Source organism: Pristiophorus japonicus, chromosome 11 (genome assembly GCF_044704955.1).
Source record: "Pristiophorus japonicus isolate sPriJap1 chromosome 11, sPriJap1.hap1, whole genome shotgun sequence".
Classification (NCBI taxonomy): domain Eukaryota; kingdom Metazoa; phylum Chordata; class Chondrichthyes; family Pristiophoridae; genus Pristiophorus; species Pristiophorus japonicus.
This window is the reverse complement of record NC_091987.1, coordinates 129,136,316-129,150,632: the sequence shown is the minus strand read 5'-3', so window position 1 is coordinate 129,150,632 and position 14,317 is coordinate 129,136,316. Positions and strand designations below refer to the sequence as shown.

The following is a 14,317-nucleotide window of genomic DNA, read 5'->3' as shown; positions in this document are numbered from 1 at the left end:
ACATCCTGGACGCTCTACGAAAGAAGGAGAGGGTGGACCCTGTCGGGTGGTTCCCCGAGTGGACTGTCGAACTCATTTGGCAGAACGTCTCATCGCCAGAGCTTTCGCACAAGCACCAAGACGTAGCTTGGTTGGCGGTGAGGAGGGCCTTACCCGTCAGAGCCTTCATGCACAGCCGACGTCTCAGCAACACGGCACGGTGCCCCCGAGTCGGCTGCGGGGCGGACGAGACTGTCACCCATCTCCTTCAGGATTGCGCCTTCGCAAGGCAGGTCTGGAAGAAAATGCAGTGGTTGCTGTCGAGGTTCATCCCAAGCAGCTCCGTAACACAGGACTCTGTGCTCTACAGGCTGTTCCCAGGGACACACACCGAGACAGACATCACCTGCTGCTGGAGGGCCATCAACTCGGTCAAAGACGCTCTTTGGTCTTGCCGAAACTTGCTGGTCTTCCAGAGCAAGTAAATGTCCACGTCTGCGTGTTGCAGACTGGCGCAATCCAAGATCCAGGATTACGTGCTGAGGGACGCACTTAAAATTGATGCAGTCGCCGCAAAGGCACGGTGGGGAAGGGCCACAGTTTAAAGCCCTTCTGCCATGGTAAACCCAGGGGCAGGAATCAGTACAAAACTCCCCTCGGGCTGTACTTGTAACTTCTTTTTCGTGTACATGGAGCACCATGATCTGTCAACACCTATGTAGTGCCATGTACAATGTAAGGTCTGTTTCGTAATGTACGTTGAAAAGAAAAAAAAATTTAAATGTACCGTCACCCATTCCGTGTAATGTATAGTGACACATGGAATGTAATTTTGTTGAATGTACTACAAGGTATCCCGTATTGTACCAAATTGTACTTGAACTGAAAAGCAAGGAAATGTATCGAACGGAACTGCCGTCAGCACCCAAATGTAGTGTATGGGATTGCTGACCGCAGCTAAACGTACTGAACTGCTTTTGAATGTACTGTACAAATTTTTTATATGAATAAAGTATATTTTGAAATTAAAAAAAACTTGCAATCTTGGAACAGATTTAGCACGATGGCTGCATCAAATGTGAGCTCTTGATGGCTAATTGTTCCTCATCTAGAGTCATTGTCCGTGATTACCTTGGCCCCCGCCTGTCTGTCGGGTGAGGTCCTTTACAAAGTAACCTTCTCAAGGTGACTTAATTGTTGGTTTCTAGTAGCATTCATATCCAAATGGCTCAGGGTCCGGTCCATTATCTAGGACTATCCTGATGCCAGCCTTTCTGTACCCACAATCCAGGGTACGTTTTTTAAATAATGTAACCACTTAAGGTAAATGAATATATGAATGTTCCTGTATCTTTTCAAACAGGAAACCATTAAGGTGTGAATGTCTCTCTCCTGCTGCCATTGTCTGGTGATTTAGGTCGATAGAGATATCCTGTATCATAGTCCTTCATGATGTTTGATGGTTTGGCTACTATTATATATGTGGACTTCTATTTACTCTGTACAGCCACCAGAGGGCTCATTCAACGGAGTCCCAAGGGATCCCATAATCCTTTGGGAGCATGGATATTTAAGGCTTCACAGGTTGGAGAGGCACTCTGAAGACCTGCAATAGAAGACTATGATCACAGTTTACTTTGAGCTCACAGTGTTCAGTCTGACTCTTTCGTCTGACTCTTTCTCCATACACAACAGCTACCGTGTAAGAATTAATCCTTTCCTGCCCAGCTCTTTTTGCAAGCTGTGATGCAGTTCTGAGTTTTTATATTCAATAGTCCAATTTTTACTGTTGGGGAGGAACGGATCCTACACCACCTCACACTTCACTAAATTGAATTGTAATTGCCGTTTATCTGCCCATTCTGGAAGCCTATTTATGTTGTCCTGTATTTTGGTGCCGTCCTCATTATTAGCTGTCCTCTCAATTTGCTATCATCTGTAAATTTCAACACCATACCTCCAATTGCTGACTCCAAATCATTTCTGTATTTGGTGAACAACATTGGTCCCAGCACAGACCCCTTCAGGACAAACCTTCACACTCTTTACCTGTCCGAGGAACTTCCCTTAACGCTCACCCTCTGTGTTCTGTTTTGTAGTCCTCTTTCAATCCATCCTGCTACCTGATCCCTGACTCCACACTTTGTCATGAGTCTCTTATCTGGGACCTTATCGCAGGTCTTCTGAACATCCACGTGCAGCACATCCACTGTATTACCCTGGTGTACTCTTTCTGTTACTCCTTCAAATAATTCGTTAAGTTTGCTTAAATCTGACTCTCTTTAGATTCCACGCTGACTCTTAACAAAATATATAATCTCTGTCTCTAGATGTTTTGTTATTTAACTTTTAAAGGGATCTAGTGTTTTTGCTACCACTGATGTTAAGCTAAACGGTCTATAACTCCCTGGTTTAGTTCTATCTCCCCAGTGAGTCTAGCTGCACGAATCACAAATGTACATGCTGGAGAGCCCCACCATTAGGACGCTTCCCAATAATCATCTGCTCTGTAAAAACAGCTTCAGTGCTTTATTTTCCATTCATTTTCAGCCCAAAGCCAGTGTAAGACATCCATTGGCACCTCACAGCTGCCAAGTGTTCAGTGTATCGGTTTTGGGCCAAAATTGAATGGAAAGATGAAAGCATTATCATTCGTAACAATTCATCAGAGGAGAGACTGAGCTACTGATTAATCAGCTACAATAGACATTGGAGATCACCATCAGTCATAGTGATCAGTTGGATTACTGGCTAAATCAGGTAGAATAACTGGATTCTGCTGTATTATTAAATAGCTCATGTCTCAGTCCTCCAGTTTAGGGATGGTCTTGACCCTGGGTGATGTCGGCAGTAGTAAGTGGGAGAAAGAAGCCAGCACTTAACAACTCCATTGCATCACACACGTACCAACTCCATAAGCTGCTGCCAATCCTGCCAGGAAAATATATCAAACTAATAATCATGATGTAAAAGATGGAACTGTATCTGTATAACGTAGAACTATCCTTCAATCCCACATAGACTCACTCACTCCAGGACACAGGAATGTACACTTGCTTTATTTAAATGGTGATGGCTTGGGAAGTGTTGATGTACAGAGGGACCTGGGTGTCCTTGTACACCAGTCATTGAAAGTAAACATGCAGGTGTAGCAAGCAGTTAGGAAGGCAAATGGTAGGTTGGCCTTCATTGCAAGAGGATTTGAGTACAGGAGCAAGGATGTCTTATTACAGTTATACAGGGCCTTGGTGAGACCGCACCTGGAGTATTCTGTGCAGTTTTGGTCTCCTTACCTAAGAAAGGATATACTTGCCATAGAGGGAGTGCACCGAAGGTTCACCAGACTGATTCCTGGGATGGCAGAACTGTCGTATGAGGAGAGATTGGGTCGACTAGGCCATATTCACTAGAGTTTAGAAGAATGAGAGGGGATCTCATTGAAATGTATAAAATTCTGACAGGGTTGGATAGACTGGACGCGGGGAGGATGTTTCCCCTGGCTGGGAAATCTAGAACAAGGGGTCACAGTCTCCGAATACGGGGTAGGAAATTTAGGACCGAGATAAGGAGAAATGTTTTCACTCAGAGGGTGGTGAACGTGTGGAATTCTCTACCACAGAACGCTATGGAGGCCAAGTCACTGAATATATTTAAGAGGGAGATAGTTTTCTAGAAATAATAGACATCAAGGCATATGGGGAAAAAGCGGGAATACAGTGTTGAGATAGAGGATCAGCTATGATCATATTGAATGGCGGTGCAGTCTCGAAGGGCCGAATGGCCTACTACTGCTCCTATTTTCTGTTTCCTTTGACTGACTGACTAAACAATTTTAGTAGCGTCTCCCATTATACTTACCGTATATACTCGCGTATCCTGCGATCTCGCGTATCATGCGACCCCTAAATTTTCGTCCCCAAAACATGATTTTACCATATATCTCATGTATCATGCGAGTCACTTTTTTGAGATCGAATACAGACCTTAACATGAAACATCGAGTGGATTCTGCTGTGAAAGCTATTCGCGAATCGAACACCGATACAGCAATCGTTCCAGCTGACTTGACTAGCGTCGTTCAGCCACAGCCTCTACTGTGTTTGGGAGTTGTGGGTGGTGGAGGCCGGGTCGCCGGGGGGGTGAAGAGGAGGTCGGGTTGGGTCACCGGGGGGAAGCGGAGGTCGTGTTGCCGGGTGGGGGGGGAGTTGGGGGAGCGGAGGTCAGGTTGCCGGGGGGGGGGGGTGAAGAGGAGGTCGGTTGCCGGGTGGGGGGGGAGTTGGGGAGCGGAGGTCGGGTCGCCGGGGGGGTGGGGGGGGTGAAGAGGAGGTCGGGTTGGGTCACCGGGGGGAAGCGGAGGTCGGGTTGCCGGGTGTGGGGGGAGTTGGGGGAGTGGAGGTCGGGTCGCCGGGGTAGGGAGAGCGGGGGTCAGGTCGGATCCGGTCCGGTCTCTTTCCTCCCCCCCCCCCCCCCCGACCTCCGCGACTCTCTCTTCCCCCCCCCCCCCCCGACCTCCGCGACTCTCTCATATCCCCCCCGATACAGTACAAGCGACAATAGAGGCTGCAATCCAGCCCAGGAGATACCTGCCGAGATTCAGCGTGGATACGGTCTGCTTAACAGACTAACAGCCTAATCTTGGCCAGCACTTCACACCCGCAAATTTTGTATCTCGCGTATCATGCGACCCCCCAAATTTAGGTTACAATTTAGGTCTTCAAAAGTCGCATGATACGCGAGTATATACGGTACTTTATGCCACCAGTGTAGATTAATGCGCAGTCTGTTGTGTTTACTTACAACAGCAATCGAGTGCGCTACATAATGGAATTTACAGGAAGATAATTAGCTAGGCCATGGCTAAATAGTGGGATCAACCCTCCCTACCCCTAATAATTGGCCCAGTTGCTGTTTTATTCCATGATGATTTCCAATTTACTGATATTAAACCCATGTCAGAATTTACAAATGGACATAAATACTACCCCATAATGTGAGTTAGCATCTTGAATGTGTACTCTACATGATATGTTGGTGCTAAAATAACAGCCAGCCAAACCTCCTTCATTTGTAAGTCCACAATTAAAACTGGCTTAAACTTGTGGTAAGCACATATAATTACATAGCAACAGCACAGAAACAAGCCATTCGGCACAACGGTATTTATGCACGGGCCTCCTCCCACTCTATTTACTTCATCTCACCCGATCAACATAGCCGCCTATTCCTTTCTCCTTCATGTATTTATCGAGATTCCCTTAAATGTATCTATGCTATTCGACCAAGTAATCCGTGTGGTAGCGAGTTCCACATTTTAATCACTTTCTGAGTAAAGAAGTTTCTCCTGAATTCCATATTGGATTATTAATGGCTATCTTATATTGATGGCTCCTAGTTTTGGACTCCACCACAAGTGGAAACATCCTCTCTGTCTACCCTATCAAACCCCTTCATAATTTTAAAGGCTTCTATCAGGTTCCCCTCATTCTTTTTTTCAGAAAAAAGAGCCCCATCCTCATCAGTCTTTCCTGCTAGTACAATAAATGATCCTCTGCATCAGTTTGGAAAGTGTGAGTCAGTGACAGTACCTTGCCTATACTTCAGGTGAATTCACATGACTTATACAATGCTGGTTAGAGCTGGAGGACACTCCCAGGAAGGCTCCCAGAGAGCAGACCAACAACAAAATAAAGAATAGTTTGACTAAACCCCTGAGATTACTTACTTTTCTGTCCCTCCCAGCCTCAGGAAATGGTTATCTTCCCACCCCAGTGATGCTGTCAGCAAGTTGCAATGTGTTTATGTATGACTGTCATTTCTTGTGATAACGTACCACAGGAGATGCCCAGACATGCTCTTATTTCTCAACCCTTGTAGTCATTTGGTGATGCGGTACATTCTCACCAGGCCTTGGCTAACATTCTCTCAAGCATAAACCTTAAAAGTAAATTACCCTGTATCTGAATTTTTTGGAATTCAGGATGAGTTCACATTCAGTCTTGTGATTAATCAAAACCCCTAGTTAAGATTACGATCTAGTTATCATAATCATTTATCCAGTTATCGTTTATTTTCATTGTTTTTAAGTACTTTATCCAAATCAAAACTTAGAATAACCACAGAATTAATTTAATCAATCTTGGTGTTACTGTGGATAATTCAAGAAGCGGCTATCCATTGCGACACTACAGTTAAAAAAAAAAATAATGTGGGTCATCATATCGGAGGGATAGAATACAGGTCAAAAGTGGTTGCGTTGTCGCTGAGTACCATGTTAATGTGACCCCACCAAATTATATGCATAAAAATGAAAACACAGAAACAAGCCATTCAGCCAAACTAGTGGGAAGCAAAACAAATTTTCAACACTTTCTTCGTATTTGTAATTAATTTTCGCCCTGAGGTGCTGTCTTTAATGTCCTGTGAACCTCATGTCCACCACATTTAAAAAGTACTTGGCTGTGCACTTGAAGTGCCTTAACCTACAAGGCTATGGACCAGGAGCTGGATAGCTCTTTGTCGGCCGGCGCGGACACGATGGGCCAAAATGGCCTCCTTATTTACGTGCTGTAAATTTCTATGATTTTTCTGTTTCTATAACCTGTATTTTCAAATCCCAGTACTCTTCCCCAGCACTGTGCCTACTTCAATCCAGAGTGTAATTGCTGCTGTTCATTCTTTTACCAAAATGCATCATCTCACACTTGCATTGGATCCCATCTGTCACTTTTTAGTCCATTCCTCTATTTTATCAATATTGCTTTACAGTTTCCTTTGATCATCTAAAGAATTAACGATACCTCCTATTTTGGTATCATCATCCAGTTCCAAAACAACTTCCTTCAGCCTATATGCAAATCATTGATATACACAGTGAACTGAAGTGGCCCCAGAACTGAACTCTGCAGGACACCACTCACCATTTCCTACCACTCTGAAACACTGCCTTTAACTCCTACTCTCTGTTTTCTCCCCTTTAACCAATTTTAAATCCAGTTTGCTATCCTCCCCCTAATTCCATACTCTTTAATCTTTTCTAATAATCTCATGTGTGATATTTGGTCAAAGGCTTTCCTGAAGTCCATGTATACTACATCCACTCCATTTCCACCCATCTACCATGTGTGTTACCACATCAGAGAATTCTGAGTTTTCTGAAGGGTAAATTGTCCTTTTTTAAAATCTGTGCTGGCTACTTCTATTTTCTCTTATCTAGATACCTGGTCATTTAATTCTTCATTACAGACTCTCAAATGTTCCCTAACCACAGATGTTAAATTAACGGTCTGTAATGACCCAGAATCAGCTCTCTCTCCTTTTTTTAAAATGAGTACTACATTGGCCTCTATCCAGTCCTCTGGCACGCATCCACACCCAATAGAGCCCTGAAATATAATTTCTAGGGACTCCGCTATTTCCACCTTCGGATCCCAGGATATATCCCTTCGGCTTTGGTGCTTTGTCTTCCTTTAGTCTAACTTACATAAAATTTTCCTTTTTATATATCACAAAATCACTCATCTCGTTCTCAACCACTTCAGAATTCACCTCCTCACCGATATCTTTCTCTTCAATAAAAACGGCTGCAAAGTATTTATGAACTATATCTGGCATTTTTTTGCTAATCCTCTGCAAATTGACAGTCGGGTCCTCTCGGGTCCCACCTCACTTTTAACAATACTCTTTTTATTGATGCACTATTCCTTTTGATATTTTTGTAATCTTTTCCTCTTACTCCCTTTTAGTGTTCCTTTTCTTGCTCTTAACCTCTACTTTTATTTTCTTCTCTTTTCTTTTTTTTCATTATTGTTATTCTTGTAGTCCTAATAGGCCCTTATCAATTTTCATAGAATGCTTACAGCGCAGAAGGAAGCCATTTGGCCCGTCGAGCCCGTGCCGGTAAGGGACTTCAGCTAGTCCCACTCGCTCGCCCTTTCCACGCAGTCCTGAAACTATTTATATTCAATTCCCTTTTGAAAGCCACGATTGAGTCTGCCTCCACCACCCTTTCAGGCAGTGCATTCCAGATCCTAACCACTTGCTGCGTAAAAAATGTTTTTCCTCTTGTTGCCTTTGCTTCTTCTGCCAATCACCTTAAATCTGTGTCCTCTGGTTCTCAATCCTTTAGCCAATGGGAACAGTATCTACTCTGTCGAGACCCCTCATGATTTTGAACACCTCTGTCAAATCTCTCCTCAACCTTCTCTGCTCCAAGGAGACCAACCCCAGCTTCTTCAGTCTATCCCTGTAATGGAAGTCCCTCATCGCTGGAACCATTTTTGTAAATCTTTTCTGCACCATCTCTAAAGCCTTCAAATCTTTCCTAAAGTGCGGTGCCCAGAATTGGACACACTATTCCAGTTGAGGCCGAACCCGTGTTTTATAAAAGTTCATCATAACTTCTTTGCTTTTGTACTCCATGCCTCCAATTATGGAGCCCAATCTCCTGTGTGCTTTTTTAACCACTATCTCAACCTGCCCTGCCACCTTCAACGATTTGTGCACATATACCCCCAGGTCTCTCTGTTCATGGATCCCTTTTAGAATTGTACCCTTTAGTTTATATTGCCTCTCCTCGTTCTTCTACCAAAATGTGTCACTTCGATTTTAATTGACTTCTAATCTCTTTGTTTATCCATGGATCATAAAAGTATTGGTAGTTTCATTTTTAATGGGATATATTTATTCTGTACCTTTGCAATCTTTTTTAAAACCATCCCACCAGTGCTGTACAGTCATGTGTGCCAGTTTGTCCTTCCACCTCACCTCAGGCTTTCTAAAATCTGCTCTAATCCAGTCTGGTGTTATAGGTTTTGTACTGACTTTCCCTCTTAGTAGTTAAACCTTTAACCTCATCATATTGTGGTTATTACTCCCAAGGTGTTTGCCCACATTTAGCTCATCTACTTGATCTATTTCATTACTCATAACCACATCTAGCAAAGCCTCTGGCCTCATAAGCCAAATGCACTGCTTGAGGAAGGAGTCCTGTATACATATTAGGAATTCCATTCCCTTTCCTCTTTCTGTCCCATTCGGTAAGTGGATAATTAAAATCTCCTGAAACAATTTTGTTATGCCTACTCATCTCCCCAATTTGACTACAAATTTCTTTCCCATAATTTGGAGGTGTGTACTTATGTGTATAAAAAGAGCAAGCTTGTTTTTACCTTTCAGCGTCTGTACCCCTTCCTCATCTACATCATCTCTCCCTGCAACATGTATTCTCTCTCTAACCATTATTGCCACTCCATCTCCTTTTATCTTTTTAATCCCCCCTATATCCTGACATGTTTATTTTCCATTCTTATCCAGTTTACAAATAGGTTTCTGTTAATGCTTCCTGTAAAATATTTGCTTCACCATTTTATTTCCCAATCTCTGTGGATTGCGGTACATGCATTTTAACCTTTTTTTTTGCTTTAACACAGCTCCTTTTCCTGTATTTTTTTGTCTAAGCTACCCCCTCCCATTACTTCAGTCTATCCCGTTTATAACTAGTCCATTTGATTTTATTTCCTTACTCTATTTCCCTTTTGCTAAATTGTTCTCCGCACGAGTTACATTAAAGTATTTGATAGGATAAGTGTCCAATAGTATGTTTGGAACTGAGGAGACTTTGAAGTGACGCAATCCAAGATGTACAAAGAGAATTAATGAAAAGTTGTTTTAAGGGTCCAAATAACAAGTGAATTGGAAAGATGGGGTAAGTCAGCTTAACCTTCTCCAAAAGGTAAATAGACTCATATAATAAGGTATTGGGTTTAAAGTGCCTTTGTAGGTCACCTAGTCAGGCAGAGCAATGTAGCAGAAATCTAATAACAACAACCGTTAAGTCCAGTCATTTAACATGACATATATTCTGTGAGTTTTCAGCTGTGATGGGTGTGGCTAAAATGGCTGCTGTATAATTCAGATCATAAATTCTATCTGTATTAAAATTCCAGTACTCCTCTATATTGAGCATACTAAACTGGTTCTGTCGCTTTGGTCGAGAAAATATTCATTCTGTTTCATTTATATCTCTGTATAGCATCCACAAGAACTAAGATGCAAGAACAGAAACTGAAAGATGGGAACGATGATGTGGAGAGGGAGGAAAACTGACATTAGCCGCCTCATCTGACTCAGGAATACGTCCGCACTGCATGAGCATGATCCTCTGCGGCAGAATCTCCATCAATTCTGATCATGGCTGATTTTTTTTCCCCCTCCCTTTCCCAGATTTTGTTTTATCAGGGGTTTATTTCCTTTTATAACCTCCAGTTAGAGAGTTTAAGTCATTTTAGAGAATTGTTTTGCTAAACACTATGCCTTAAGGGTCATATTTTCCTCCTCGTGAAGTTTAATAAAAAGTTTGAGTAATCGACACGGCAGGACTGATGGAAGAAAATATTGTACCCCTCTCCTGATTTTACCACTACTCTGAGCATTTGCAAAAATGATCCCCTGGAATAATCTGAATCCTGCAGCAATGAACAAGGGGTATTCAGCACTCCAGACCTCCACAAAGTATTATTAGCTGGCCCTCAGCAACCTCCACCTCTGCTAAATCTTCAGCCCCACTCGCCTGTGCTTCTTTCTCTGGCATGTCTAGTGCAATTTGCATTAGTCTGCTGTTTTAAATGATATGTTGCAGTTCTTATAGAAAACAACTCCCTCTTTTAAATTCATTACCTATATATTTCCTTCATTTCCATATAAAGACAGGATGATATTCTGACCTCAGCTTGATGCTCTGTTCAAGTTGTGATGCTGCTGCTGGGTCCTCTCGGTGGTTGAGTCTGTGATGCACAGCTACACTTTTTGTATCTGGCAGAAATTTGGTCTGCCCTGTTTCAAAACGTTCTTTGCATTTCTCAAACATGCTGTGAGTCAGGACCCCCGTGTCCCAGTGAATGAAATGGAATTCCATCAACTTGCGTTATTTTTTTTAAGTTTTGCACACTCTACAGTTAGATGCACAAAATATTTGCCATTTCTACTGGTGCCAATTGAGATGTAGAAGGCCCATTGTTGAAGGTGTGTTCAGAGTGGTCATTTTTTTTTTAAGTTCCAGTAACTATTTCACGTTATTTTACGTGAAGTCATCTGCACACCTGCCATTTTGATTTGGGTCTGTAAAAACCAATGAAATAAAGGCAATTCACAAAAGAGGAAAATATGGCCCTAAATATGTAGCATTTGCACAGAATGTGCTGTTTCAATTTTATTAATGTTTTTATTTATGTCTGAGATTTTACTTTTTACAAACTAGAAGCAAGTTTGTCTGTAGTTGAATTGTCTTCACGTTGCAAGCAAATGTGCCTATCAAAATTTTGGTTCTGGTATTGAGACAAATGCTTTAAGTTTGCAATAAGACATAAGAAAGAACTTGCATTTATATAGCGCCTTTCACAACCTCAGGACATCCTAAAGCGCTTTACAGTCAATGTACTTTTGAAGTATGGTTGTGATGCAGGAAATGTGGCAGCCAATTTGTGTACAGCAAGGACCCACAAACAGTAATGAAATAAATGATTAGGTCATCTATTTTAGTTGTTGCTTGAGAGATAAATGTTGGCCAAGACACGGAGAACTCCCCTGATCTTAGTACCGTGGGATATTTTACATTCACCTGAGAGGGCAGACAAGGCCTCAGTTTAACATTTTATCCAAAAGATGGCACCTCTGACAGTGCAGCATTCCTTCAGTACTGCATTGAAGTGCCAACCTAGATTATGTGCTCAAGTCTCGAGTGGGGCTTGATCACACGACCTTCTGGCTCAGAGGCGATAGTGCTATCACTGAGCCATGGCTGATACCTATAAGAGTAAGATGTAATGATGTGGCAAAGTGCACTATTGCTTTTGATTTGTGCATTGAAATGGTACCAGACTTCATGTTTTTCAGAGTTTTAAACTGATGCACTATTTAATTTTGCAGAGGTTACCAGCACGTGTAATAGCATTATGTGCGAAGGCATGAAAATTAAGCCACACTACTGAGCACAGGCTTATATACCTCAAATATACAAGACATAGCCTTCACAATTGAAATGCAGACTACTAAAACAAAATGTTGCTGAAGGTCTCTTAAACATTTTGATGAACAAATTGTGAAGATCCGTGCTGTAATACTAGGCTTGTGGTAAATGCTTCTAAAATTGCACTCTGAAAGAGGCAGTGTTAATGACTCATGGTTGGGATCACTGTGTTGATGTCAGATTACTTTGTTTGTGACAGGTGACTGTGAGAACTTGTAAACTGTTCCTGTCTATAACAGCTCTGCAAAATCCATACAGTTGACCCATAGGTATCAGCTGTCATTGGACTTAAATGGTTAATCAGTATGTGGGTTAAATATCTTTCCATATTTCTGGTCAAAAGCATAGTCTGTACTCATGTTTTGTTCAGCAAGAAATCTATTTGTACTGCACATTATGGATTAAGGTACTGTTTTTATAAATTGATTTTTTTTATATATATAGTGAATAAAAATCTGTAAAAAGTGTCTGCGAGATTGCTTTTTGTTGTAGCTGAAGATTCAGGAACACAAGGTTGGTTGGCCAATCCTTTTTTTAAAAAAGAACTCCTGCCGATGTCTAAGCTGTCAATGACATTTGCCTCCCAGTCGGGGATGTGAGAACTCAACAGCAGAACATTCCAACTGTCTGGCCCGTTTCACCTATGTCATTTCAAGTAGGTGAAATATTAAAATAATGAAACCAGAAGTAGCACAGTGATGTAACACTGCCCCCATGCACTTCATTTATTCCCCTCCTTTTTTTAAAGTTGAGATGTAAGTCCACAGATGTGGCAGGAAATTGGGATTGAAAAGATGGACTTGCCCTAGTTAGCAAAATGGCAGAGTATCTCAATGGGCCAAATGACCGACTCCTCTTCCTAGCCTATTCTCCAATGTTAGAATCATCATATAAGAAGCCCATCTCTATTTAGCACAGGGTTATCAAACACATTACGTGCAACCCGACTCGGCATTCGGTGCGGCAGCCCTGACTTGCAAGGACTATCAGCAGGTTGGGGCTGTCAAAGGAACATACTACTTCAAGGTACAGCGTGTGCTGGAGAGCGATGACTGTGAAGAGGGCGACTGGATTAGATGTCACCAAGATCCAGGTTGCTGATTGGAGTGTGGGCAGGTACAGCGGCAATGGTGAGGTCGGGGCGCAGGAGTGGTGAGACATAATTGGGGCCCAGAAGAGGCAAGGGCCCAGGGGCACTGCAATGTGTGCGTGCACTAGGTCCGTACAGCAGAGCTGGTCTCCAGTCGTCTTGGTTAATTCTTGCCACTGGACCAAGACCGAGCTCTGTCAAGCCCGTGTGGGTGACTTGTGTGCAACGGCCACACCACGTTAAAAAAAATCCACGCACAGGCATCTTCCACCCTTCAACATGTAGTTTGGGACCTGGAATATTAGGTCCTTCATTGAAACACCGGCAAACACATCCTTTTTTGGTGTGGAAGCAAGTCATCCTCGATATGAGGAACTGCCTATGATGATGATGAAACACATTTTATAAATGACATCCTGGCACTTGTGTGGATCACTTTCACCAAAAGTGATTGGAGCATAGTGGGGTAAAAACTGGAATGTGTATTGCCGGTTTGTTTCTTTGGTGTAAATTGGGTGCAATGTATAGCAATTTCTCGGTGTACAGACCTGCATCTAATCTGCAGCAGCATAACTGCCACCATAAAGAAAGACTTGCATTTATATAGCACCTTTCACGACCACTGGATGTCTCTCAGTGCTTTACAGCCAATGAAGTATTTTTGGAGTGTAGTCACTTGTAATGTAGGACCATATTGGTCCTTGTGGTTTTTAAGAGTCCCCATCAATGTTGGATCAATTTAAATATACAAAGCAGGGCACTGCATGTGTTTCAGGACCTTCTGCAACATGTGTGCTCCTAGTTTTTCCTCACAGCGTACAAACTCAGACTAGTTTCTCAGATGGACTGCAGCCTTCGCAGTGGTTCTTTAGAAGGATGACCCCTACTCTCTGTTCGGTCTCTGCCTGTCTGCAAAGCCAAACCACACAAAGACAGGGAGGTGTTGCTACAGTTGTACAGGGCCTTGGTGAGGCCACACCTGGAGTATTGTGTACAGTTTTGGTCTCCTAACCTGAGGAAGGACATTCTTGCCATTGAGTGCAGCGAAGATTCACCAGACTGATTCCCGGGATGGCGGGACTGACCTATCAAGAAAGACTGGATCAACTGGGCTTGTATTCACTGGAGTTCAGAAGGAGAGGGGACCTCATAGAAACGTTTAAAATTCTGACGGGGTTAGACACAGGAAGAATGTTCCCAATGTTGGGGAAGTCCAGAACCAGGGG

The 14,317-nt window shown here is 42.7% G+C and overlaps 1 protein-coding gene across 8 annotated transcripts in view; it reads left to right on the top strand.

The window, feature by feature from the left end:
• Positions 1-12,408, top strand: part of rb1 (retinoblastoma 1) — a 456,612-nt gene extending 444,204 nt beyond the window's left edge. For all 8 annotated transcript variants that reach the window (XM_070894055.1, XM_070894054.1, XM_070894053.1 and 5 more), the window contains one exon: positions 10,010-12,408. In XM_070894055.1, the coding sequence (XP_070750156.1) occupies positions 10,010-10,083 (74 nt within the window). In that variant the 3' untranslated portion in view covers positions 10,084-12,408. The remainder of the gene's footprint in view (positions 1-10,009) is intronic.
• Positions 12,409-14,317: the final 1,909 nt, after the last annotated feature.